This window comes from Phocoena sinus, chromosome 6 (genome assembly GCF_008692025.1).
Source record: "Phocoena sinus isolate mPhoSin1 chromosome 6, mPhoSin1.pri, whole genome shotgun sequence".
NCBI classification, from domain to species: domain Eukaryota; kingdom Metazoa; phylum Chordata; class Mammalia; order Artiodactyla; family Phocoenidae; genus Phocoena; species Phocoena sinus.
The window spans coordinates 59,096,078-59,122,039 of record NC_045768.1 but is presented as its reverse complement, the minus strand read 5'-3'; the positions used below and the strand labels follow the sequence as shown (position 1 = coordinate 59,122,039).

The following is a 25,962-nucleotide window of genomic DNA, read 5'->3' as shown; positions in this document are numbered from 1 at the left end:
AAATACAAGTCTTCCTAAGGCTGAAGGAGCAAAAGGCCTGCAGAGAAAACAACCAGTTCTTGAATAATTAGAACAGACGCTCTGTAAAAATCGACAGTAAAGCTGGATTTGAGAGAGTAATTTGCATTTTAGTTAATTGTCTGGAGATCTGTTACAATTTTATTTATTTATCTTGTCCATTTTGGATATTAGTTACAGTAGCAAGGAAGCGTGGGAACATTCAAAGCTCCTTGAAGGATGTATTCTCCAGTGGTAACAATAGAGAACACCTCAACCTTTGTAAGTAGGGCTGGGTTTCCATATAGATACAAAAGAGGTGAATTTCTGACTTGGCATTACCTCTCTTCTTCAAATGTGCTCTTATCCAGATGATAAAGAAAACTGCAAAAGTAATTGCAGCGTGAAATTCACATCATTTTGTGGAACTTGGAAGATACATATGAGAGTCTAGACCACTCAGAGAAAATACTGAAATCATTTTTTGTAATAGACTTGTATTGGCTACTGATATTAATAGAAAAATATCTTTCTTGATAGTTAACTTACTAAGAACTACTCATGGAGGTTCTCGGTACATAGTTTCTGGGAAAAATAGCCTTAATGGGAAAGGTCAGAGCAATTTAATAGGACCCAATGTGAGTGCAACAGAGGGAACCACACCAGGTCTCACATAGTACATGTGGGTTTACCAAATATTGGTCATTTATTGCAGCAATAGTTAGAGTTAAATTTTAGATTCTTACATGTATATAAGCTTCCACAATAGTAGACCTAAGAACAACATCAGTCCTTACAGAGATTAAACTCCTATCAGCTCCAATACTGTACATATTATTAATGGGTATTCACTTAGGTGGTAATTAGGCACCATGCCAAAGTCCAAACAAAGCTGGAAAAAAATATCAGTACAACGTTTACATTGTCTGCATTAGTCTCTTAATTTAGATATTTGGAAGGGACATAAAGGAACAAAATGTGTTCCCTATACGTTAATTAAACAAACAAACAATATTTTTCTGCCAAGAATTTGGTCAAGAGAAAATGAATCCATTATACTTAGAAACTCTGAGAATTGCTTTTAAACTATTATGAAAGGGTATCTAATAGCATAATGAGAAATTATTTGAAGTGGAATCTGTAAATTGATATGACCATAGAAATAAATCAGTTTGCTAGAAATAGATCTTTAATGAGAGACTACTAGGTGCCATTTTTCTAAGCCAGTATGAGATTTCCAGGGGATATAAAATTTAGTAAGAAGCGTGCCCTCCCATTCTGCAGTATATCATTTTGGAGGAGAGTTGAGATAGGAGCCTGTAAGTTGACATCATGCAGCTTATTTTCAGGAGGAAGATCAAAGTGGCTATAGAGTTTGGAGGCCCTAAGCTTCTACAACTTGCTGGACTTGTTTTCAGAAAAATAATTGAAAATTATGAATACATGAGTAAGGTCAACAATTCAAATCATTTAGAATGAGAAGATAATTTATCAATTTAGAAAGCTGACAAGTATCATATAAAAATCTAGAAAAATATATAAAGCACCATACCTGTCAAACTATTTTCCTTTTTTTTTTTCCAGTTGTACTCCTCCGTTGCTCCCTTATTTGGCAGTTTTGTAATATCGTTTTTCATATGGAGAGTAGAAAAATTGTTCAGTCCTCCCTATAGCAATGTTGATGAAAATTTGTACTTTTAAGATTAATAGTTTGAAAATTTTTAGTCAGCTTTATGACTTTATTGGAAATATAATTTCAGTGATATTTCAGCGCATTCTATTTTTTTTGCACAGTGACAAGTCATAATACTCCTTGAATTTATGATATGAATCGACCAGTTTGTCACTGGTGTCCTCATAGAAGGAGCTGGATGAGTTGATAAAATGAGCAGTAGGAATAGACCTAGAAATTGTTTCTATACCCGATGACCAGCAATAACTGAGCCATGAACCACAATCATATATTCTGATAAATCCAAACTAAATGTATCCCGGTTTACCTTCCCTAACTGGACCCCCCAAAGTTACCTATAGCCTCTCTAACACGGCTGTGCACGAAGCAGGAAGTATGAGTAGTGTTAAAGTGATTGGGGCTGAAACATCTGATTACTGCAAATTTTACAAAGCGTTTGTTCATGCCAGTGTGACATGCGAGGTCTATGCAAGTGAAGGGCCCTGAAGCTTAAGCCTCCTTAAGCTCAAAGTGAATTTGCGTCTCACCATGAGAGAGGTCAGTGATAAAGGAGTTCAGAATCCTTAGAAATCAGAGTTGATTAGGGATCAGAGAAGACCTCACCCAGGAGAAGACATTTGGGATAGCCTTGAAGGAGGAATAGGCTTTCAAGAAGCAGATGTTTTGGTGAAATTATTTCAGAAGAATGGGAATCTTAACAAATACACAAGAAGTTCTAAAATTTTAGTATGCTTAAACATCATCTGTTGGAGATATTAGCAACACAAATTCCCAGCCCTTACTCTGACGTTCTGATTCAAATCTGGACTGAAACATACAGTATGTGTCTTTAATAAGCAACAAAAGGTGATTCTGTTGCAGGTGGCTGTGCTCAGTATTTTGAAATAAAATGTAATGAAATTATGATGTTTTTGGCAAAGTCTCCGACACGTTTGTCAGCAGTAAGAATTGTGGTCATGTCAGGCAAATTAGGGACATAACATAAGATTATGTTTAATTAATTATTTCAACAAAGCTTCTGGCCATACATTAAGTAGGCAATACTAGGGAGCCATTGAAGATTCTTGAGCAGAATCATGGCCTGGTTGCAGCTGTGCTTTCACTGAACAGTACTGTCAGTTAAATGGATTGCATGAGTTTGGGACGACCAGCAGTGAGGAGTGTTTCTAAATAAAGCACATCAAGAGATAAGCAAGTCCTGTCAAAGTTGTGACAATATAAAAGAGGGCAGTGGAAGGGATATTAAAAAAAGCAAAAAACTAATTTCAAGGAGATAGAAAGTGTCAAGAGGGTTCAGGCTCCAGGGAGTAAAAGAAACGTGAAAATTGTGAAAAAGTTCACATATGTGGCATTTCCAGGGCCATTTGGTAGTGACTGAAATATATCTGCTCATTCATCATTGATTGACCTTTTCAAAGCTTTTTAATCCCCTTTATGTTTTGATGTGTATACCTTCATATTCCTATTATTGTTGCTTAAAATTTTAAGTTTAGAAGTTCAGTATCTAAAGTGGGTAAAACAAAGCTCACTTTTTCTGGAAAATGCTTTTTATAATTTGGGGGTGAGGGGGTCATTGTGCATTTAAAAGCAAACTGTGTTGCTGAGCGCTTTGCTATTTCAACCCTAAATTATAATTAATTCTGGCCCCAAAAGGCACATTAGCCTTTCTGCCATTAAAGTATGCATTCTACTCATAAATTTTCCCACAGGGACAGGGGAGTAAAGCAGAGATTGTGTTCGTAGATTATTTGGGTGCTTTAGGGAAAAGAGCACATGTGAAATCTCCCTACTTATAAAACCTTCCATGCATTTTTGGATAACCAGAGAATTGAGTACTTCCTCAACTGGGCTGTATTTATCACTTGGTGATAAACATATTCTCATCTTTCCTTAATTGTTTTATTTTTTTAAACTATTGATCATTTATTTTTATTCTCATTGCTTGCTTATCATTAATATAATTCCAGTTACCTTTCCAAATTATGCTTAGGGATCTTGAATAAATTCATATTGTTCTATGTGTGAATATGCAAAATTGTTTTGCTTTAAAAAGAAAAAAAAAATTTGCTTTAAAAAGAAAAACCCATTAAGTTACTAGGGGTAAAATATCTAACAGGAAAAAAAAAAGAGAGAGAGAGAGAAGAGAGGGAGAACTAATAATATCACATACCAGGATCAACTTGAGAAGCAGACCTGGCAAGTTAATGATCTTGAATAATAATACCGTCCTCATGGCTAAAATGCAAGGCTAAAATGCAAGGATGTGCAAGGAAGGGAAACCAATTACCATATTCATGTATTAAGTTTATTTTTTACCAAGAATGATTATTGGTTACTTCAGTAAGGTACTTTTTCTTTATTAAAACCCTTAGTACTTATGAAGTGAAAATCTTTTAAAATATCCATCAGTGTTTGAATTTGATAGAAGGAATAAAATCTTTGTGTGTGTGTATATATTCTTTCTATCTATCTTTATCTATCTATCTATCTGTCTTTCTATCTATCTATATACCCTAGCTTATATTCATAGACTTTAGCCAATAATTTCTTTAAGTAGGTACCTAATTCATATATATTTTCCCCCTACATTTTGGCCATAACCAAAGTATATTCATATACAAAAGGTATATACTTGAATCCCCTAAAATCACTGGTAATTCAGTAAACTTCATTTGAGGAATAATCCTTGGTTAAAGTTACATATTAGAGGAGTGCTTTACAGGTCATGCCTTTTTTTTTTTGTCTTACAGACCAGCAGGGGAGAGGGAAGATGAAAAAAATATAAGTAGTGTGATATGTGCAGCAATGGAAATGTTTAAAAGGAACACACAAGTATAGAGTAGGGAGTAATTGACTCTGTTTGGCAAGGTCTGAGCTAGGGTCATCTAGCCTTCCTGTTTCTCCAAGGACTGTGGGGATTCCTGGGATGCAACATATTTTTTGGGGGGGTATAGTTGATTTCCAATATTATGTCATTTTCAGGTGTACAATGGAGTGATTCAAAATTTTTGTAGATTATATTCCATTTAAAGTTATTATACAATATTGGCCATAATACCTGTGCTGTACAATATATCCTTGTAGTTTGTTTTGTACATAGTAGTTTGTACCTGTTGATCCTCTACCCGTATCTTGCCCCTCCTGACTTCCCTCTCCCCATGGGAATCTAAAGAAAGAATGATTTGACTCAATATATCAGTTGGAAGAGATCCTGTTCTAAAGGGAAGTAACTATTAGGGAGAGAGTGAAGATGTTGACTGTGTACAGAGCAGGGACAATTGATATAGCAAATTGTTTATGATGGTGAGAGGGGGATTAGAAAAACAAGTGAAGCAATTGGTCTGGAAGAGGATAAACTGAAGGGAAAAATTGTCTCTGTGTTAGAAGTTCTTGTACAGTGGATAGGATGTGGCTGCCATCAAGTTCACACTGGATGGCATTATTTTCTCTCTTGAAGTAGGAGGCAAGAGCATCAATCTCTTGGAGGGGAGAGGCCAGTACAGGGCAGACTTCTGGAGAGCGGTGAAGGGTAGGCAGATAATTGAGAGGTGACATAGGGTCCCACTGAGGCTGTAGATCATGAATTTGCTATGGCTCTAGCCCTTACAGTGCTGTGATTTTCTCAGGCAAGGCTCAGCCATTTAGCATGGGAAGGAAGAAAGGCATACTACAGAAGTGAATGGGATCCTTAAGGCAGATGCAGCATGTGGGAATGTATGAGAGAGTTCATGGCACTGGTAGAAGCAGTTGGACTGTTAAAACCTTTGGCTGATTAGTAAAGGGGTGCGTAGCCTTCATATGGACTCTTGAAAAAGTAATGTCTGTATTCCCAAATGCTTTCCATTTTTAGTTCAGTCTCTGTAAGTGTTGGGACTGCTTTGCTTTGCAGATTTTAAACACTGGTTTTATCTTTCTCTATAGTTTATTTTGCCTTAAAAAGACACTCTGACAACCCCAAAGGCCATTTATTTAATGAATTAGAGTAACTGATACATATTTGATTATTAATTGCAGCCCATCCCTTTAGACTCCTCTTTCGTTTTGTTTTTTCCCTCCCAGCTTTGAAAGGAGATCTACTTTCATGGCATTTTTAGATGCACCTCAAAAAGCAGGTGGAACTCTCACTAGGTTACCAAAGACTTCAGACAGTAAAATTTGACAAAGGTGCTGCAGAGAACTTTAAAGCAACATTTCCTTTGATTAAATTAGTGACTATGGCTAGTTATATAATGATTCAGGGAAAGAAGTAGCATGCATCGCTTAACTTTTAGCGTCCCGGAGCCTTTATCTTTTCATTTGGTGTTGGATAAAAGCTTATCCCAGGATAATCTACAGGCCCTTTCTCTAATTCTGGAAAATGAAGTTCATCCAGATTCTCACATGTGGCCTGGCGTTGTATTCACAAATGCTCCTGTTACACAGAATACAAAAGAAGCATTTTCTTCTGTTCCTAATAATCTGGGGTCACTAACAAAAACACTTTTGGGCATGTGTCTAAAACCTGAAGTGCTTGGGGTTATACCTTGATAGTTTAGAATGTTGCTAAAAGGCCATTGTTATTGCCTTGTTGGAACTGTTAATAATTAAAACAGTGTTTTTAGCATCGAAAGCTAGGCCCAAGCTTGTAGGAGGTCCTAAAACAGTGTCCTTTGATTGTATTCAGCATAAGCTGGTCAGTGCAGCCCTGTTGGATGGCAAGGGAGGCTACTACATGCCTCAGTCTGGCAAGAGGCCTTGGGTATCTGCAAATGTGTTCTAAGGATAGCAGGGGACTGGGTCCATCAGCTGTCAGCCACAGCTTCTGTTTATGCTCTGAACAAAAGCCATGTGCCAAGGCAGTCATTATTGGTTGATTTTCCTTCTAAAATAAGTGTCCTCGTAATTTGTCACAAAACCAACTTAAATTGCTATGACGTTGCCTGCAACAGTTAAATTAGGAAAAAAGAAAACAAGCTGTAGCAAGAAATGTTTCCGTTTATTTCGTCATGCAGTCTATATTGGTAAATAGTGTAATTAAGATCTCGTTTGCAGGTTTTTCATAAAGGTTATTTCTGTGTGGGAAAACCCTATGTGTTCTTCTTTAACACCCTACGTCGTAAATTAGAGAATGGGGGAAAAAAGTTAGTTGGCAAATAAAGGTCCTCACTGTCTGTGCTGTTTTGGAATGCCTCCCGTCTTCCTGGGGCTCAGATAATGTGTTTCTCTGGAAAAGCATGCATAATCGGCACCAAAATGAGCTGGGACCAGAGGCTGCACTGCCCAGGGATACAAATAAGGGACTTGATATTTGAAAATTAATTCAACTGAAGAGTGTTTGCATAATACTTGAGTAGTGTAACCTTGTGTCTAGATTCAAGTGTTACCTTTTTTTTTTTTTTTTTTTTTTAAACCAGGCGAGGTGAGATGGATGTTTATGTCGATAAATCCTATGCTATTCGGAAAATGGAAACAAAAGGACTTGCCAGAGCATAACAGATTTCAGTGAGGATGGGACAAAAAAGTTCCCTCCCCCTGCTTTTGTTGGCTTTCTAAATTTGTAGTGTGTATGTGTTTCAGTTCACAGGCGACAGGAATGAGACATTTCCTCCTCAGATTTAACATGCTGTCATGGAAATGCTGATAGGGTTATTTGACGGAGATGTAGCTTAAAGAAAAAGAGAGAGCAAGAATTTCATTATTGTATTATACTCTGTCCATCTAGGACTCATTAAAGTTCTTTAAAGGTTTATTTTCATCTACAAACCAAGGAATTGTACCCTATTCTCTCTGTGCCAGGATCCAATTAATGTCAACTTGCGTTTTCTGTGTGGACAGGGCCAGTCCATGGCCCTGGGTGATCATCTATTATTATCATTGCTTGCTGGTACATGACTTCACAGCCCTAGCACAGAACCAGTTGTCATGCTTTCCATCTTTTGTACCCCCAAATAGCTCACTGGGTAGAATTTGAGAATGGACGAGTGGCAGGCCACTCTTTTTGAGAATGCACAGATCAATCATGGTTAGCAAGATTAAGCTCAGTGAGACATCTTATGGAAGGAACACTTTCCTCATATCCGGCTTGCTTGTATGGATATTAATTCTTTCTCTTAACTCTAAAAAAAAATAATTTTATTTTAGAAAGGATGGATTTAATATGTAAAATAAATGTCACTCTTTTGCTTGCTACATATGTTCTGTTGGAAGGATATCAGAAAAGAGTGTTTTTATTATCCTACAAATTGTTATTGGTTCTAAAATAGTTACCTAATATTGAATGAGAGTATTTGGAATCCTGGAAATCATCGCCAAATAATTTTTGGCTCAGAGTCTACAGAGAAGTGAATTTTGTAAAAAATCTAATTTAGTGGAAAATTAGTGGAAGGACATAGATTCATATCTAAATTATCCATACATCCAAAATAATAGTACTTTATTTAAAAGGTATCGAATCTCTACAATAAGCTAGGCATTACACAGAATGAAGCTATGACATAGGCCTTTTAAACTTAGAATATCATGATCTTTACCAGAGTATTGGTTCAAATGTGAATAGTGCTGGGTGTTTTTCAAATATATTTTTAAAATCACAATTTCAGTCTAAAGCAATTCTGGTATGTAGGCAAGTCAATTTTTTCATTGTTTTGCATTTTTGTCTTTTATATTTTTATCCACTATGTATCTACTAACCTCTTAACAAATGGTAGTGCCCCTTAAAACACTGAGTTTGAAGGAAATATTTTTAAACAATGAAATGTTCACGTGTTTCATCTTTGAAACACTTAAAAATCATAATGTCATTTATTTGGAAGGTAGTATTAATTATGGACTTTCTTTAGGAAATATCATATTTATTATAAAACTCTCTATATTTACAATTAACATTGCCTTTGTTATAAAAACTCTCGCAGCTCATTTTCTACAATATTCTGTTGTAGACAAAACGCTTTTGTAACGCATGAAAACAGTGTATCTGTAGAGATGCTACTTTGTCTGTAAACAAGGTTTTCTTATGATACTGCTTCTAAATTTCTCCAGTAGATATGTTTGAACTTCATTTTGCAATCTGTTTTACCACTCACTGAAAGTATGCACATGTGTTTGCACATATACCCTTTCCATGTTATAGCTACTGGGAATATTTCAGCTACTTGCATCTCCCAAACTACCTTGCTAACTTAACAGTATGAAATTGATAGATGAAAAATTGTGGTCGCATTTATTCCTAGAAGATGGATCTATCTTACAAGAAATTATCCAGGCTTTTGCCAGTTGTGGTAACACCTAACCTTGGTTAGAAGACGGGAGTTATAGTGGTTCATGTCAGCTCAAAGCTTTTCAGCACTTACAGTGACATCAGTACATCTCTTTGTGGAACCGGTCTCTAAAGTGAAGCCAGTATAGCGTTTCACTCCAGTTTCCTTAAAAAACAATAAAACAAAATTCACATAGTTGATATATTGGAAATTTCTTAGAGGGGAGGTAATAGAATCAATATTCTGGAATTTAGTAACATAAAATTTGGAAAGAATTCAATGAAAAAATGCCAAAGATGACATTGTTTTGTCATTTTTTCCCCTTTGCCACTTAAATTATGTCTTTTCATGTTCTTTTTTCAAATAATCCAATTACCTTTCTCCTGTGTGATCCAATTTGCAGGTACACGGTAAGCAGCAGGTTAGGAGGAATAAATGATTACTTTTAATGATGATCAGCACATCTGATGTGATAAATTATGGTTAATGAGTAAATTAGCAGTGAATGATGTAAATGAATCTGCTTTGAAAACTAACTACAGAAAGATGCTAAAGGGTCGGTAGAGTTTCTTTTTTGTCAAATACGGTATCTGTGTTAAATAGCCTTGTGAGTACATTACCATTTAGAGGAAATGTGGAAAAAGGCAATAAATATTGTGTCATTTGCCTACATCTTTATGAATGAGCCAGAGAGATTTCATGACTTTTCATCTGTTTCAGTGTAAGGGCCTTTATCACTCTATTGAATGAAAATGGATGCCTGGTCAAAATGCCTGGTATTTTGAATGCATAAGTAGGTAGTACGTGAACCCAGAGGCTTCAAGTGGAAAATGTTAAGTGAATATATAAATAGTGCTGCTGATAACATGTTTTCATTAAGGATGCATGAGTCTGGCATAAGGAATGGTAAGAATGGCTTCGCTGATTCTATCTTAAGAGTGATTCTGGACCACTGGCACGCCTTTCTAAAATTTGTGTTGCTAAGCCAGTGGTTGCAGTGAGTGTCTTACACGAAAACAGATGGTCGGTCTTACTAAGCGTGTCGATAGTTCAGAGAAGTTTTATGGCCCAGACACAGCGAATATAGAGGATTGTTTGTTTTGGTCATAATATCCCATGGCTGTATGTTAAATAAAAAGTTACGGTAGTGGGCTTCCCTGGTGGCGCAGTGGTTGAGAGTCCGCCTGCCGATGCAGGGGACGCGGGTTCGTGCCCCGGTACAGGAAGATCCCACATGCCGCAGAGCGGCTGGGCCCGTGAGCCATGGCCTCTGAGCCTGTGCGTCCGGAGCCTGTGCTCCACAACGGGAGAGGCCGCAACAGTGAGAGGCCCGCGTACCGCAAAAAAAAAAAAAAAAAGTTACGGTCGTGAGACTGCACAACTTTTACGGCTGTAAAATAAGTGTTTATAACCCGGGTATTAATATATTTTGAAATAGGACAAACAAGAAATCTATTTTACTACTGTGCACTGACTAATTCATAGGGAACCTCATCTTAATTGTTTTTTGGAAAACAATTTGAAAGACTAAGACGGATGTGAATGTCTTGACCTTTTTTAAATCGAACATTATTTTCTATAGCATTTAAGTACTACTTTCAGTAGTTTCATGTTGATAGATAGTTTTTCTTCTTCCTTCTCCTCTTTCTTCATTGGTCTTTAAGTATTCACCACTAAGTATTCCTCTTATATTCTTTCATCCCAAGGGGAAATGCAAAAGGCAGGATTTGAGGAGTATCTGAAGAGGATTCATTTTTAAGGTGTAAATTTTCCAGTTTTTTCCTCTATACTGATCACCCTCTGACCTCTACCTTCTATCCCTCTGTTTAACTAAAAAGGATGAAAAATTTGCCAGTGATTAAGTGCTAGTTTTCAGCTTTGGCAGTGGTCTAGGTAATTGGACACTCATATTTATTCCTCCTATGACTATATGAGTTTTTTAGCATAATTTGTTAAAGTGTATAAAAAGCCTTAGAAATGTATAGTTTTTTAATTCTTTAATTTTACATAGAGGAATGCATCATACATGTTAGTTTTACATGTAAGAATGCATCACATATAGGAATGATGTATATGTGTAGGGATATAAATACAAGAATAATCACTAAAGCACTTTTATAACACTAAAAAATTGGAAACAACCTAAATGTTTAACAGTAAATTAAAATATATCTATATGCTTTATAATATAAAAGCCTTTTCCATTTAAATATTTATTGACAGAAAATATATTCACAATATATTTTAAGTGAAGTGCAGGCTATAAAATAATCATACAGTATAATCTCTTTTGTAGACAGTATATGTTAAGCGGACATAGAAAAATTCTTAAAAGCCATTCATCAAAACGATAACCATTAGAATGTTTTAAAATGCCTTCCTTTAATTTATTTATGTTTTCTAATGTACTTATAATAAAAATGTACAGTCAGAACAATAAAGTCAATTTATTTAAAAAAAACAAAGTGTCAGAAAATAGGAGAGCTCTGTGGTAACAATGAGGTACAATGATATTCATAAAAGAGGTGAGATCCGTTGTATTACATTATACTTCATCTGAATTGAGTCCTACAGTAGAATGCATGAATCTGTGATTTGGATATGCTGTATTTTGCCAACTTTTGACCTGGTATGGATCCATTAGTCTCCCACCGTGTCACATCAGTATTTTGCCGTGTCAATGTATATTACTTGAAGTTTGTTTCTTCAGCTAATTTATCAAGCTCTAAGCAAATATAATTCAAGTGGAGGCACAGTTATCATGTTTACAACAATATTATGCATCGTAAGTACTGAAAAGTGTATAGTCAAAGATTAGAGGGTATAGTACCTTGGAGAGCCTTTCATCACGTCTAAGTATGTATTGAACACTTACTATGTGCCTGGTGGGATTAGGAGTTACGAGATTTCAGAGATGACCAGGTCACAGATGCTTTTCTCAGGGTTCAGTTAATGAGCAGAGAGAGAAATACATATGTATAAAATATCATGTATAAAATATCTGTAATAAATGATAGACTGCTTTAACTCATAGGAGAAATACAAAAAGTATGATAAGAGAGTTAAAAGAATAGTGGATCTTATCCAAATGGGAGGATCAAAGAAAACTTCAGATATTTAATTTGGGATTGAAAAATGGGTAAATTCTATAAATTTTAAAATGTGGGAGAAGGCATTTTATATAAGGGAACAGCTTATACCAAGGCATTGACGCAGGGAATTATAGGTTCCTGATGGGCGATAGTAGAAACATATTTGGGAAAGTAGGTCCACAGCAGCTCTGAAAGGTCTTAAAACGCAAACAGAATTTCTGGTTTATTTGGCAGCAGTTAGCTATTAAAGCTTGTTTGTTTGTTTGTTTATTTATTTTGAGTGGAAAAGAGCTTTAATCATAGATGCGTTTAACAAAACCTGAAAGAATAAGAATGAAAAGGAAAAGAAGGATCGGATCAGCAGTAATTTGTAATATAGATTGTAGCAATAAAAACTTGAAGTTAGGGTGACTGGAAGGGAAAGCACAGATATCATGATATTATTCAGTGATTCTCAATCCTGGCTGATCATTGGCATCTTCTGAAATTAATCACCCAGCCTCATCCACTGACTTTCAATTTTAATTGGTCTGGGGAGGGGTCTGAGCACCTATAGCTTTTTACTTCTTTAAGGTTCCCAAGTGATTCTAATGGCCAGCTTAAAGGGAGAATCATGGTCATTGTGAATAGACGTTAAAAAACAAAGGGGAGTGGGACATATTAGAAGCAGAATCTATAGGACGTAATAATTGAATGATAGTGAGGCAAAGGCCAGGAAGACAAAGAAGAGGCTGAAGCACAGGACTGAGTGTTAGGGAGAGTGGGAGTGCCACAAACAAACATGGAAACTTAGGAAGAGAAGTAGGATTGGGAAGGCAGATGGCATGGTGTGTTTTCAGCATAATGATTTTGAGATGTTACTAGGTAGTCTTTCAAACATTAGAAATAAGGACCTGGCATTGAGGAGAAGTTCAAGTGGGAGATACCTTTTCATTAAGTCAAATCTCTTCCTGTCGTCTTTTCTTTCTTTCCTTTCTCCTTCTCCCCTTCCTTTCTGTTAGTATACATATCAATCGTTAGTCACCTTAAATATTGATAGTTATACAGAGGCATAGACGTCTATTTATCCAATGGGAGAATGCTGTCGTAATCATTTTAGCAGCCGAGAATTGGGAGTTGAAGCCTTAATAAAATTAATGATCTACAAATAAGTCAATTTCGTTTCTGTCATACAGAGTGAAGTAAGTCAGAAAGAGAAAAACAAATACCGTATGCTAACACATATATATGGACTCTAAAAAAAAAAAAAGGTTCTGAAGAATCTAGGGGCAGGACAGGAATAAAGATGCAGACGTACAGAATAGACTTGAGGACACGGGGAGTGGGAAGGGTAAGCTGGGACGAAGTGAGAGAGTGGCATGGACATGTATACACTACCAAACGTAAAATAGATAGCTAGTGGGAAGCAGCCGCATAGCACAGGGAGTTCAGCTTGGTGCTTTGTGACCACCTAGGGGGTGGGATAGGGAGGGTGGGAGGAAGACGCAAGAGGGAGGAGATATGGGGATATATGTATACATATACTTGATTCGCTTTGTTATACAGCAGAAACTAACACACCATTGTAAAGCAATTATACTCCAATAAAGATGTTAAAAAAAATTAATGGTCTAGACATGCATAGAGTATGTTGTCAAAATGCCTTGAAAAGGAAGAGAGGAAATTGATGTCAAGAACTTTCTTGTCTTTTGCCATCATGAACAAATTGAACTTATATGTAGAAAAATACAAAAGTATTCTACCATACTACACTTGGAACTTATGTGATTTATTTTTGAATTTTGTGGCTTTGATTTTTGTCTCTTGCCCCGGCATCACACTTTATGTATCCCTGATTTCAGTCGGCTCCTGGAAGTTAGGAAAATAACTTCCATGCGCATTCTGGGTGAACTTTCTCACTTACCTAATGAAAAATAATTGCTGTAATACAGCACAAAGTACTTACCAAACCCTTGAGAAAACAGCCAGTATACTTTTTATGGTTAAGTAAAACAGATTTGATTTGAAAATATACCATAAATCGAGTTATACCATATTGTCCGTGCAGCATCTTTGTAACTTTCCATCTTCTAATTTGGCACAGTAAAAATATCAGGACTTCACAATTAGATCAAAAGTCCATGATTCACGCTAAACCTCAGTGAGCCTTCCTTCCTTTCTTTTTCCCGTTTTCTCCCTGACTCTTTCTTCCCTTCTAAATTTATGTAGTACTATAAAGCTTTCTAAAATTCTATAAACTAGGAGTAATGGTATACTCTTACAGGACTATGGAAAACACTGCATATAAGATATAGAAAACATTTAGTCCAGTGCATGGAATTCACTGAAGAGTAGTTATTTCTTTATCCCATTTTGAAGTATAATGCTCCTGAAATCAGATTTTAAGGTTAAAAGATTGTGGAGTTGTATTAAAAAGAAAATATCATAGATGGCTCAAAAATAGTCTGACTTTGAAGGTCCATCCTGGCCATGGATGTCAGAGGTGACCCTGTTCAGATTCCATGTGATAGGATAGATGTCCCCACAGGCCCAGGTTTATGTAGAACATCTGCCATGGAAACCAGTCCAGCCTGGTGTCTTGTGCCCGGATCCTGGCCCTCCGTACAGTTAAACATCAACTCTGGGACCTCCCCCTTCTTCCCTTGTCATGAGCCTGTACAGTTGTACTGCTATCTTGGGCACACTTTGCTACCTACCCCAATGAATCAGAACAGAAAATCCATCATCTACACAAACTTTGGCCGTTTTCTATGTTTGGGGCAGTGGCAGTAGAGTGTGTTGTGACTGGACGGGAATGTAAACCCTGTGACAATGGCTCTTGTCCCCCTAAACCTTCAGACCTGGCCATGGCCCTTAGCATCAGCCCGGCTTCACCTCCTATGCTTTGCATTTCTCACCGACCTCCAGATCCCTGTTCTTGAGCTTCCCTTCAGAGCCCTCACCCTGATTCTTGCAGAAAAAGAAAGAACAGAGATGAGGTCACCTGACAGTCTCATAAATTCTACAGATACCTTTTAGGGAGGAAGCAGATTCCTAAAGACAGGACTACCTATATATTTTTACTGAACATTTCCTCATCCTCTCCCTCAGTATCGTTTAATAACATTATTAACCTGCCCCTTTCAAGATTTTAAGTACATTATTGTGACAAATATCCCTTTAAAATCAAAACTCTCTGTTTAAGGAAATGTTAATCAGCTGAAAGAAACAAAGCCAAGTATTTACATGCTGTTAGTTTTGTTCCCAGTGCCACATATTTCCTTGATGTCTGCAGAAGTGGCTTATTCATTAGAATTAAATTAGGCAAACGGCACCATCATTTCATCTCTTCACTTTTGTAACATGTGGTCCTTTCCAGGGACCTGTTTTAAGTGATTCTCAGTTGGCCAGTCAAGTTCCCACAAACCTGAGTCATCTTCTTAACCTTTAAGAATTTCTCGTAAATCCCTTTCTTCCATGGATGCTACTAGTGGACGTCAGTGTTCTCCTCACTTAATGTCTAGTTCTACTTAATGTAGTGTACTAAAGGAAGGTTTTGTCTTTGAGCAGTTTGTTAAGGATGGTCAAAGGCAATTTGCTGGTCTTGGTACGTTCTGTCCCCTGAATTGAATCACCTTATGTGCTCTTTGGGCTTATCATCTTGTCTTCAGAAAGCCTAGCAACTTGAGACCTGATATGGCATCAAAACATTACAGTCATTGCATTAAAGGTACTGTGCATTGCTTATACTCGTAAGAAGCAATCTAACCTCTTAGAAGGAAAAATCAATCAGCAGCCTGTGGCTCCTCTCAAGCTGTGTAGGAAATAATAATCTACTTGATTCCTGGAGCTCCTGTCTGCTCTGTGAATGCATCCCGAGAATGCAGTCTTTGAACAGCACGTGAGCACGGCAGACACGTTCTAGAATATCCAGCATGCCTCTGTTCTGACTCATATGCATGTTGAGCTTCTCTATTTTCCATTTAGAAAATAGACTTTCTGGGTCTAACAGTAATCTGACCTCTGCCTGGCATTGGTTTAATAAAAGGTCATACTCCTTACCTGTCAAAACCAGCTTGAACAGAAATGCATTTTGCAGAGCACAATGTTGGCAGCTCTAGGTGGATAGCAATGGCAGTTAGCTACAATAATGGAAGGGTATTTATCTGAATATTGGTGACTGTAAAGTTTTAATGTCTTTTTCTCCGTCTTTATATTCCTGATAGTTCTTTATTTTCTTAAACCAAGCGTACTATTTATGGTTGTATCTCATGGGATAATCATGGGGACTTTGATTATTAAGACCCGAGGCTGTCCTATTGTGTGACTGTGTAGTGGAAGTCTTTGTTTTACTCTTTTACGTGGGTTCTCTTCTCTTTCTTCCCATCTTCAGAGCATGACTTAAATATGGACATACCCTTGACAAAAGAAGGCAGAAGACTCATTTAGTTTCTTCTGTTAAACTGAGATACAGACAAGGGGGAGTGGGTGCTATGTGTTGTTAGACCCCTCTGGGAATGAAGATTCTTACTTGCTTCTAGCGTTTGTTGGAGTTATGTTTAGTCTTCTTTCTTTCTCATCTGTTTCCTTTGGCCATCTGCCTAGCATTGACAGCATCACTGTTAGCATCTGACCAGCCAAGATGATTATTTATGCAACAAACCTGCTCACTGAAAGGATTTTACTATATTATCTAGAGTGTTAACCTTGCATCATAGAGTAATGGCATTTATCCTTTCCATGGTTTGGACTTGGTTGACAAATGTAGGAAAATTGACATCAGATCCCATAAGAAAGTCATGACTTTCTTGTCTGTGAAGGCTATTTTTTTTTTTAACATATATTTAGAAAAAAATTTAAAAATTAAAAAAAGCTGTGTGCAAATAATTGATATGCCTTTAAAAAATGTAACATGATCAATTTCATTTTTGTGTGTTTGTTTTTAAAGAATAAATTTAAGGATCCTTTTCGGGCTGCTTTTTTGAAGAATACTGAGCCACTACGGTGGGGTGTAGTGGGATTTAGAAAAACAGTCCCAGATCTGAAACAGATCCTAACTGGTTATTTCAATAAATTTTCCACAGTTCTTTAGGTTAATTCTATTACTTGACTTCATCTTCAGAAATAAAATCCTTGCAGGACTCTACTCAGTACTCTGTAATGACCTGTATGGGAAAAGAATGGAAAAAGAGTGGATATATGTATAACTGATTCACTTTGCTGTACACCTGAAGCTAACACGACATTGCAAATCAACTATACTCCTATAAAAATTTTTAAAAAGTAAAATTATCAATTAAGTTTTAAAAAAAGAAAAAATCCTTGCCGTAGCATCCAGTGGTCATATCTTTAAACTTGTCAATGTTTGCATGAGAACTGTAAGGTATGACCAGAAAATGAAGATAAAAGAAAAACACATCTGAACATTGGAATGATAGTTGCATCCCTTTTTGAGAACATGGGAGCTTGCCTCCTATGCTTTCCACTTAGAAATAAGACTTCTAGGTTTTATATTAGTTTGACTTCTTACTGTCCCCACTCAGTATTTAGGAAGCACTTTCCCGAGTAACTGTTGCCTCTTTGCAGATTGTCAGAATCTCCAAATTTCCTTCATTCTTTAGGATGAGAAATAGGATACTTTCCCTTAAAAAAAAATCCCAGTGCATCAAAAATGGCATCCTACCTTCTTTATTTAATTTCTGATTAGTACATAGTCATTTTATGCAACAGCCCTCCACCCAGTCCACGCATTCTTGTGAGAAATTTCAAAACAGAACTTAAATGGGAAGCTGGGTTGTTAAAATTAATTTTCCTTTAGGGTTGACAATTTTTAAGCTATGGACTTTAAAAAGGAAAGTACCTAAAAATGACAGTGCTGTACCACTTAAAATAGCAACGCAATACATTTTGTTTTTCCAGGGAAACTCCCTAGGAATTTTAATTTCATAATTATAATTTCCATTTAGATGCTGACAAGCAAGTGGTGATTATCAATTTGCATTGTTTGCAACAGCAGAATGAAAACCATAAAAACTTGTAGTATCTTTTTTGTTTGTGACAGAAAAGTGACATCAGTGTACTGTGTATTTTATTCCTCTCCCTGTTAATCAATTTCAAATCATTTTAAACATTGCTCACAGTTCTGGTAATCATCCAGTTTGTATTGCCACCCTGAGATGCTGTTGGATGTGATATCTAGCAGCATTTTTAGAGCCCACTTTCATTCCTAGCGTTTCTGAACAAACAGGTACCTGGGTTTTCACCGGTTCTACCAACACCAAGTTGAATTTCCTGATGAAGTGGAGACTCATTTCCCAGCATAAGCATTACAAAGATACCCTCACCTCTCTTCTCCCTTCTTTCCCTCATCGTGGAATTTAATACCTTAAAACTGGAAGGGATCTCTGCAAGATAATTTATTTCACATTTCATATTTTTACAGTTAAGAGACAGGAAAGTTAGGCACCCCCTCAAGATGTTACACATACAAAATGGTGGAGCTGAGAAGGAAATCTGGCTTCCCCGACTCCAGGAAAATCAAGGTGAGGGTCAGGACACACACCATCAGGCCAGCAGGAGCATCACAGGGGAAACATGAAAACAAGGCGGAGAAGATACTGGTGATGAGCAAACAATGATGAACTTTGCTATTTTCTTCTTACTTAGAATCTAAGGATAGTTTTCAAAATAAACTTTAGCTATGGTTACTAAAACCTTGTTTCAATGACGTATCATTGAAAACTGGCCGGAGACAAGAGAAAATTTGTAATAGGGGTAAGAAAATAGAAAATAAAATGGGAAAGTAAAATGTTTTTGAGTTTAAAAAATGTCCAACTATAACATAATTGTCAAAACTCAAAGAAGCAAGAAGAATGTGAAGAGTAGGAAAAATAATTAAAATACCTTCTCCCAAACCACCATCGTTAATGTTTTAGCATATTTTGTCCTATCCGTTTTGGGGTGCATTTTTCTTTACCTGATATCTCTCATCTGTAATTTTGTGTGATGCTTCCGTGGCTTACCATTGAGTCATAAGTATTTCTCATGGCATATAATAAAAACTTTATAATTACAACATTTACTATTTGTATGACATTCCATCATTATGCCAGTTTATCTCACCATCAATTCCTATAATAATTGATGTTTTGAGTACTTACAATCTTTGTAAATAAAATGTATGGTTAATATCTTTGTCCATAAAGATTTGTCTACATTTTATATAATTTTCATATAATAGATTTCTAGATCCGGAAATACCAGGTGGATAACAAGCAGGCTTTTAAGAGGGAAAGTGTATGTTAGGAACATTTAAAGGAGACAGAGGACATTTCAAAAACCTCCAACTGTTAGCCTTTCGTCGTTAGGAATCTTGAAGTCTACATCTTTCTTTACAGAAACTCTTTTTTTTGCTATGACTTTGGAGGCTTCTTGACTCATCTTTTTATGCAGATTGTGGAGTTCATTTGAAAGTAAGGCAGCACACAATATCTGGGTTAGAGTCACTTTACCATATTATCCTATTTCTATTTCTTGCCAAACCGTCTAACTCAGGGCTGTATTTCTTGTCTCTTTAAAATTTCCTAGAATTTCTCTTAAATGTCCCTAATTTTAATAGTGGCACTGCTGCTTTCTGGCAGTGTCCTGATAGCGGCATCAAAGCAAAGAGCTAAAATTTTACTCACTTTGATCGATGAGCTCATTTTGTTACAGAGGACAAATTGGATTTTTTTAAAATACTGGTAGTAAAAATTAATGTGTGATGTTGCTTTACAAACGTTATTGCGTCTCTGCCATAATACGGATTTCAGCAATAAAAGCACTAGCAGATAACTTCACCAGAAAGTTACCTCCCTCCCCTTTGAACTACCCTGAAATGTAAAAGGTGCTTTCCTAATTTTATAATCCTTGTATATGTGCATGTATGTATGTATGGACTGAAATAGGGTTGAGGGCCCTGGAGAGAGCAGTGGCAGTGGGGTAATAGTCTGTGTTTCCACTTTCCATCTAATTGTGATGTTTATTTCTTTTTATTTCAGCACCTCCAAGGTTTACACGAACTCCCGTTGACCAGACAGGGGTCTCTGGTGGAGTTGCCTCTTTCATTTGCCAAGCGACAGGAGACCCAAGACCTAAAATTGTCTGGAACAAAAAAGGAAAGAAAGTCAGCAATCAGAGATTTGAGGTATTAGGTCCATTGTTCTGTTTCTCTGGTGGAAGAATGTAACTGCTGAATTTTTGGTTTGTATGTTACTTGCTTGTTTTTCTCTGATACAAGGTGTTGTAATCACTGAGATATGCCATTCCTTATGGTGTATGTGATGGAAAACTTCACTCTAGATGGCTTCAGCTTTTTTAAAAAAGGGAATTTGGGAGTTCAGATGACTGACTTTTGTCGTGCTTGTACGAGGGCTCAAATAGTGTTCTTAGCATCCATCTGTAACCTCATCCTCAGACTGCTTCCCCTTAAGATGGCAAGATGCAGTCTCACATCCTCCCACATCCAAAACTAGAGGATGAGTGAGAGCTTTCTGTGCTATTGGCTCTTATTGAGTTTCGTGTTCATCACTGAACCAGTCTGTGTGGACAGCTGGATGGTACAGACTAACTCATTTATGTTAATCAGAATCTACCTCAGTTACTGGGAATGAGATCAGTTCCATCCAACCCCATGGCTTGGAATGAAGGAGTCGTGTTTTCCCAAAGGGAATTCAAGTTCCTGTTACCCGAAAGAAGGGGAACGGATACTGGACAGCAAATTTATTTGTCCACTATACTTCACACCTGCATTTTACAGGTAGCATGGACTAGAAAGAGAACTTAGCTCCAGCATGTTAGTGTGAAGAACTGCTCTGAAGGAAACATACCCAACCAGGTTGATAGTTGATAAACCTACTGATGAAGCTGATTTTGTTTATTCAGGAAAGCTTAGTGCATTGAAGATGATGATACATAATTCAGATATTATTTTGGGTGTTTTTAAGGAGTCTATGGTTTATAAATTTCCTCCTTCTGGAGGAGAAAAATAGGTGATAAGCTATTTAGAGAAAAATTGGAAGAAGCACACAATATCATGCCTGTAATTTAAGATATGAAGAGGATAGATTGATTTTTAGAGAGCACTTAGACCTCCAAATTGACCCAAAATGTGAAACTCACCTCCTCTTACCTGAGTTTCTGACTACTTTATAGCCTAATTCACAGTTTGGCAAATTAAAACAATTCCCAGTTAAATGAAACATAGCAACGACAAAATTCAGAGCATTGTGAGTTTATTCATTTTTCACCAGTTCTCAAAGAGCAGGAAATGGACCAAATGCATAAAGAGCATACTTACACTGGTGAAAATTGAAATCTGGCCTGTAGTTTACAAATGGTAAGTTTAAAATTTTGTTTGTTTGAAGATCAGATACCTACAGTGATTTAAACATAAACAACAAGAATATCTTAATCTTTGAGAAATATTTCCTACATTGTCATAGGAAATGATGTGTGTGTGACTTGGTGCACATATACTTTTTAGTTTAAATGAAATTCACTTCTTTGTCAAAGAGAAGTTTGACATCATGCTTGCTAGTGATGATGGCTTCTTGACAAACTCTTGTAACAAAGTTTAAATTATAACAGTAAACATTTCAAAGCATGAGGTCTGCTCAGTACATAATTCCTAATGAGAGTCAAATAAACATCCAGAAAAAATTATTTTAACACAAAGTGGCTACATCAAATAGTACTGAGTCTTGGGCTGTGAATCCTTCATGTCTGTAACAGTATATTGTATTTTTTGGTTTCACTAGTTTCTAAAGCCCATGAGAGTATGAGTGAGACTGATTTTGTTCCCTCTTCTATCTCCAGTGGCAAATATAGCATCTGGTCTAGAGTAGGTACATAATTAATACTGGGTGTTAAATCGGGTTTGCAAATTGGAGATTACAATATTAGCATCGAATGTGTATATTGTTTGTTGAAGAAAATAGGTCTAAACCTAGGAAGTAGTTCAGAAATGTAAGCATGCAATGACACGTAACAATTAATCAAAAGTTAAGAGAGTAGATCCTAAGAGTTCTCATCATAAGTAGAAAAACATTTCTTCTTTTATTGTATCTATATGAGATGACTGATGTTAGCTAAACCTACTTTGGTCATCATTTCACAATATATGTAAATCAGACCATCGTGCTATATACCTTAAACCTTATATAGTGATGTATGTCTATTATTTCTCAATAAAACTGAAAAAAATCAAAATTTAAATTAGTATTAAAGATGTTTAAACCTTTCTCTACATTAAGCTATAGGATGCTCAAATATATATATATATATATATAAATTATAGCATATTTGACAAAGATTCCAGTAGCTATGAAACTTTATTCTCCCACGATGCATAGTAGATTCATTCTAAAGTGTGTGATATTTTTAATAGAGTTGAAAATAAATTGTGGTGCACTGAGAAATGGGATGTTTTGACTATCTCTGTGAATTTAGAATGTAAATGGGATGCGGAAAGGACTTGAAGTGGCCATATCTTAGAAACATTCAATCTCTTTTTTCCGTATGTTGACACTTGCATACAAAATCTGGGATTGATCATCTAGTAGATATATTTATAAAGCATTCTTAATTTATTCACAATTTAAGCACATGGATATATTCATAGGGAAATGCAAAAAAAAAAAAACCACCATCTCAGTGAACAGCTGAAAAAACACAGCAGAGTTATAGAAAAGACAGGTAGAGGACTCTCCAGTTTTGTATGCATATTTATCAATATTATCAACATAATTTTTAAAAAGTATTACTTGAGTAGGTGACAAATACCTAACTGTTTCAAAGTAGAGTCCATAATGATAGTGAATTCAGGCTTACTGTTTAGGACATTAATTTTCTGCCTGGTGAAGCAAGCCTCCATTTTACAGCAAGAATGCCCTAAAAATGCAGAAAATGCTAAGCTAAAACAAATACTGGAATGATTTATGGCAAAATTAATGCATGCCATCAGTCTCTGGGGCTATGATGAAAGCCATCTCATTGGCTGCCTAAGTACTAGATTTATGCAGTTTCTCTTCATGGTTTGCTCATCTATACTGTTCAGGATAAGACATTTTAAACCAGAAGAGCTATCAGTGGTGGCATACATTATTTCTTCACCTTATCGTCCAGTTACTGAATGGATCCACATGTGCATATGTGCTATCAGAGACAGAATAATTTAAGAAGTGTATCCATCATAGCAGCAAGTCTCTTGCAAAATTAATAAAAAGGTCACATTGCTTTAGATACATATACTAGAATATTTTCATGATTAAACCCTGGATGGTTTTCTGTAGAGACAAGAAATCTACATTTTTGCATATGTAGTTTCATGTCTTTCCATTCTGCCGCATAGGATTCAGTACATTAGATCAATTATTCTGTTTCATCACTGTATCAAAATTCAGTCTCAAAATGCTTCTGAGTTTATTCTGAGCCTAATGGCTGGTTCACCACTGCATTAAGAGATTTAGCTGAGAGGCAGATGATAGTAACAACACCTGTGACAGCTATTGTTTCCTCTAATAGGTAATAGAGTTTGACGATGGATCTGGATCAGTTCTCAGAATACAACCCTTACGGACTCCGCGAGATGAGGCAATTTATGAATGTGTGGCCTCGAATAACGTGGGAGAAATAAGTGTATCCACCAGACTCACAGTTTTACGAGGTAAGTGTTCAAGTGCAAGGCTGCTGCTTGTGTAGTTGAAGTTCTGTATCCCAGGTGTTCTTTTGTAGAACCATTGAAAAGACTGCAGTTGTCATGACACTTAAATGGGAAATGAATTGAAGTAAAATACTGATTAGGGTCAAACTTTATTTAAATAGACAGAGGGTGCCTTCTCTCCTAGGACTTAAAAAATGCTAGTCGGGGAAAGGAAAGAAAGTCCCAAAGAAGTGCTGATTTCAAATGCCAGATACCATTTTGATTTTTGGTAAAGAGCCCTGATAGGAAGCAGGGTATGCTACTGTTTTGCATGTGTGTGGATTTTTCATATCTAGGTCAGCAACTGCTTTTTGGAAATTACCAAAGCTGACATTGGTGTTTGCAAAATTAAAGGAATATCTACTACCTAAAGATGAGTTCTTATTAAGCAGAGGAATCAAGAACAAGAAAGGCACCTTTCTTCTTTATGTCCAAAAACAGTGTTTTGTTTCAGTCTTTTATATTTCTTGATCTAACATCTGTTGATGCAAAGTGATTGGAAACAGTGTGTCCCCTTCTGTGTTTCCAGCTATGTGGCTTATGCAGTGTGCCTGAAGCATGGGATGACTTGCTAAATCTGTAGTACGGTGTGTCTACTTCCAAGACTTCCTTTAGAATGACAGTGCTAGAGAATAATGGCTAGTGATTAATAATGCTCTGTTGTATTATATATATAATTCAATCTTTTGTATAGAGATAAGAACATTGCCTAATTTGGCTTGCGTCGTAGTTGACATTTCCAGACTAACCGTCTGTGCCTTTGTTTCTTTCTCATACACACTTGCATTTGTCTGTTTGTTTTGTATTGCTTTGAACTTTGTTTTGCTTGATTCCACAACTTAGTGAAATAGCCTTTCTTCAGATGAATGGAATTAGAAAGAAGAGATCATAATTGAATAATCTTAGAGGAACATATATAGAGTGAGAGCATTTCTCCTCCATTCCATCCCCCCCACCCCCGCTTTGAGGCATGTATGTTTCTCTGTATGTTTTATACAATGAAAAATATTTTCTTTTAGATCTATTTAGTACCAAAATTAATCAGTCAATCTGAGAAGTCTAGAAAATAATATTTACATATACATCCTACAATGTGCTTTAAGTACTATAAAATCTTACTAAGTCTTAGGGGAAATATTGACCAACTGGATATAGATCTTTTAATTGCATGTAACAGAATACTGCTTAAAGACAAACAAGTCAAATTTGAGCTACATTTCTGGCCATTATGACACACTGTGTTCATATAGGAAATTCTCCATCCCCCTGTAAACATATAGACATGTTGATAAAATATTTGAAAATAAAATTAAATGTGTGGTTAGGTTTACAAACGTGAAAGAAATTTCCAGGTGCTCAAAACAGAGAGAGAGCCTCGGATAAGAGACAATTTGTAATCTTATAAACCAAGATAATAACCAAATGGACTATATGATTTAGGGCTGAAGTTTTAACTCTCCAGCAGGACACAGACCTATATAAAATAAGAGGAGCTAGATCAGCTTTCTGAACAAGGTAAGAATTCTAGCACTATTTCTGCAGTGTGATACTTAGGACCCAGAAGCTAACATAAAAGCTGGTCAGAAACGGTGAATCCCATGGAGTGTGGAACAGACAGCCATGTAAGGACTCACCCCACAGAGACACCACCACAGTTCAGGCCATACAACCCCAGATAAGGTCATTTATTCCCAGATGGGCTCATAGGCACCAATTCTAAAGCATGAAAGCCAGTTCCAACTCATGAGGGACAGGAAACCCAATCAGTGAGAGTAGCAATCATAGTCTGTGAACTATAGATAATTGAACTGTATGAATGGGTTTTAAAAGAAATGAATTCTAAATATTTGTAAAGGTAAAGAGAGGAGTAAAATCTGTTAGGTAAGAATAAGACTTTAGGAAAAAAAAAAGAGCAGTTAGGAGTTAGAAGTCAGATTTCGGAGCTGAAAGGGACCTTGGAGACCATGTTTATACACACTGTAATATGTACATATGTGGATATACATGTATATGTTCACATAAATTTAGATAAAAGGTCTGAAGATTGTTGAGTAATTTTGGGGGCCATTCATATAGGAAGCTAAATCAGATTCGCTGGTCTTCTTTAAAAATTTTAATCTTTGCTTTTTCATGTAGTTTATAACTAATGCTATTATGTAGAAAATGTATTACAAAGATGCAATCAAGTAAAAGTTATTAGAAACTTTTTAGGTGTTTTCGCCTTCT

At 36.3% G+C, this 25,962-nt stretch overlaps 1 protein-coding gene across 1 annotated transcript in view; it reads left to right on the top strand.

Moving 5' to 3' along the window:
* PTPRD (protein tyrosine phosphatase receptor type D) overlaps positions 1 to 25,962 on the top strand; it is a 527,692-nt gene that overhangs the window by 188,546 nt on the left and 313,184 nt on the right. Inside the window, 2 exon segments of the mRNA XM_032635461.1 lie at positions 20,036 to 20,181; positions 23,559 to 23,700. Coding sequence (XP_032491352.1) covers positions 20,036 to 20,181; positions 23,559 to 23,700 — 288 coding nt within the window.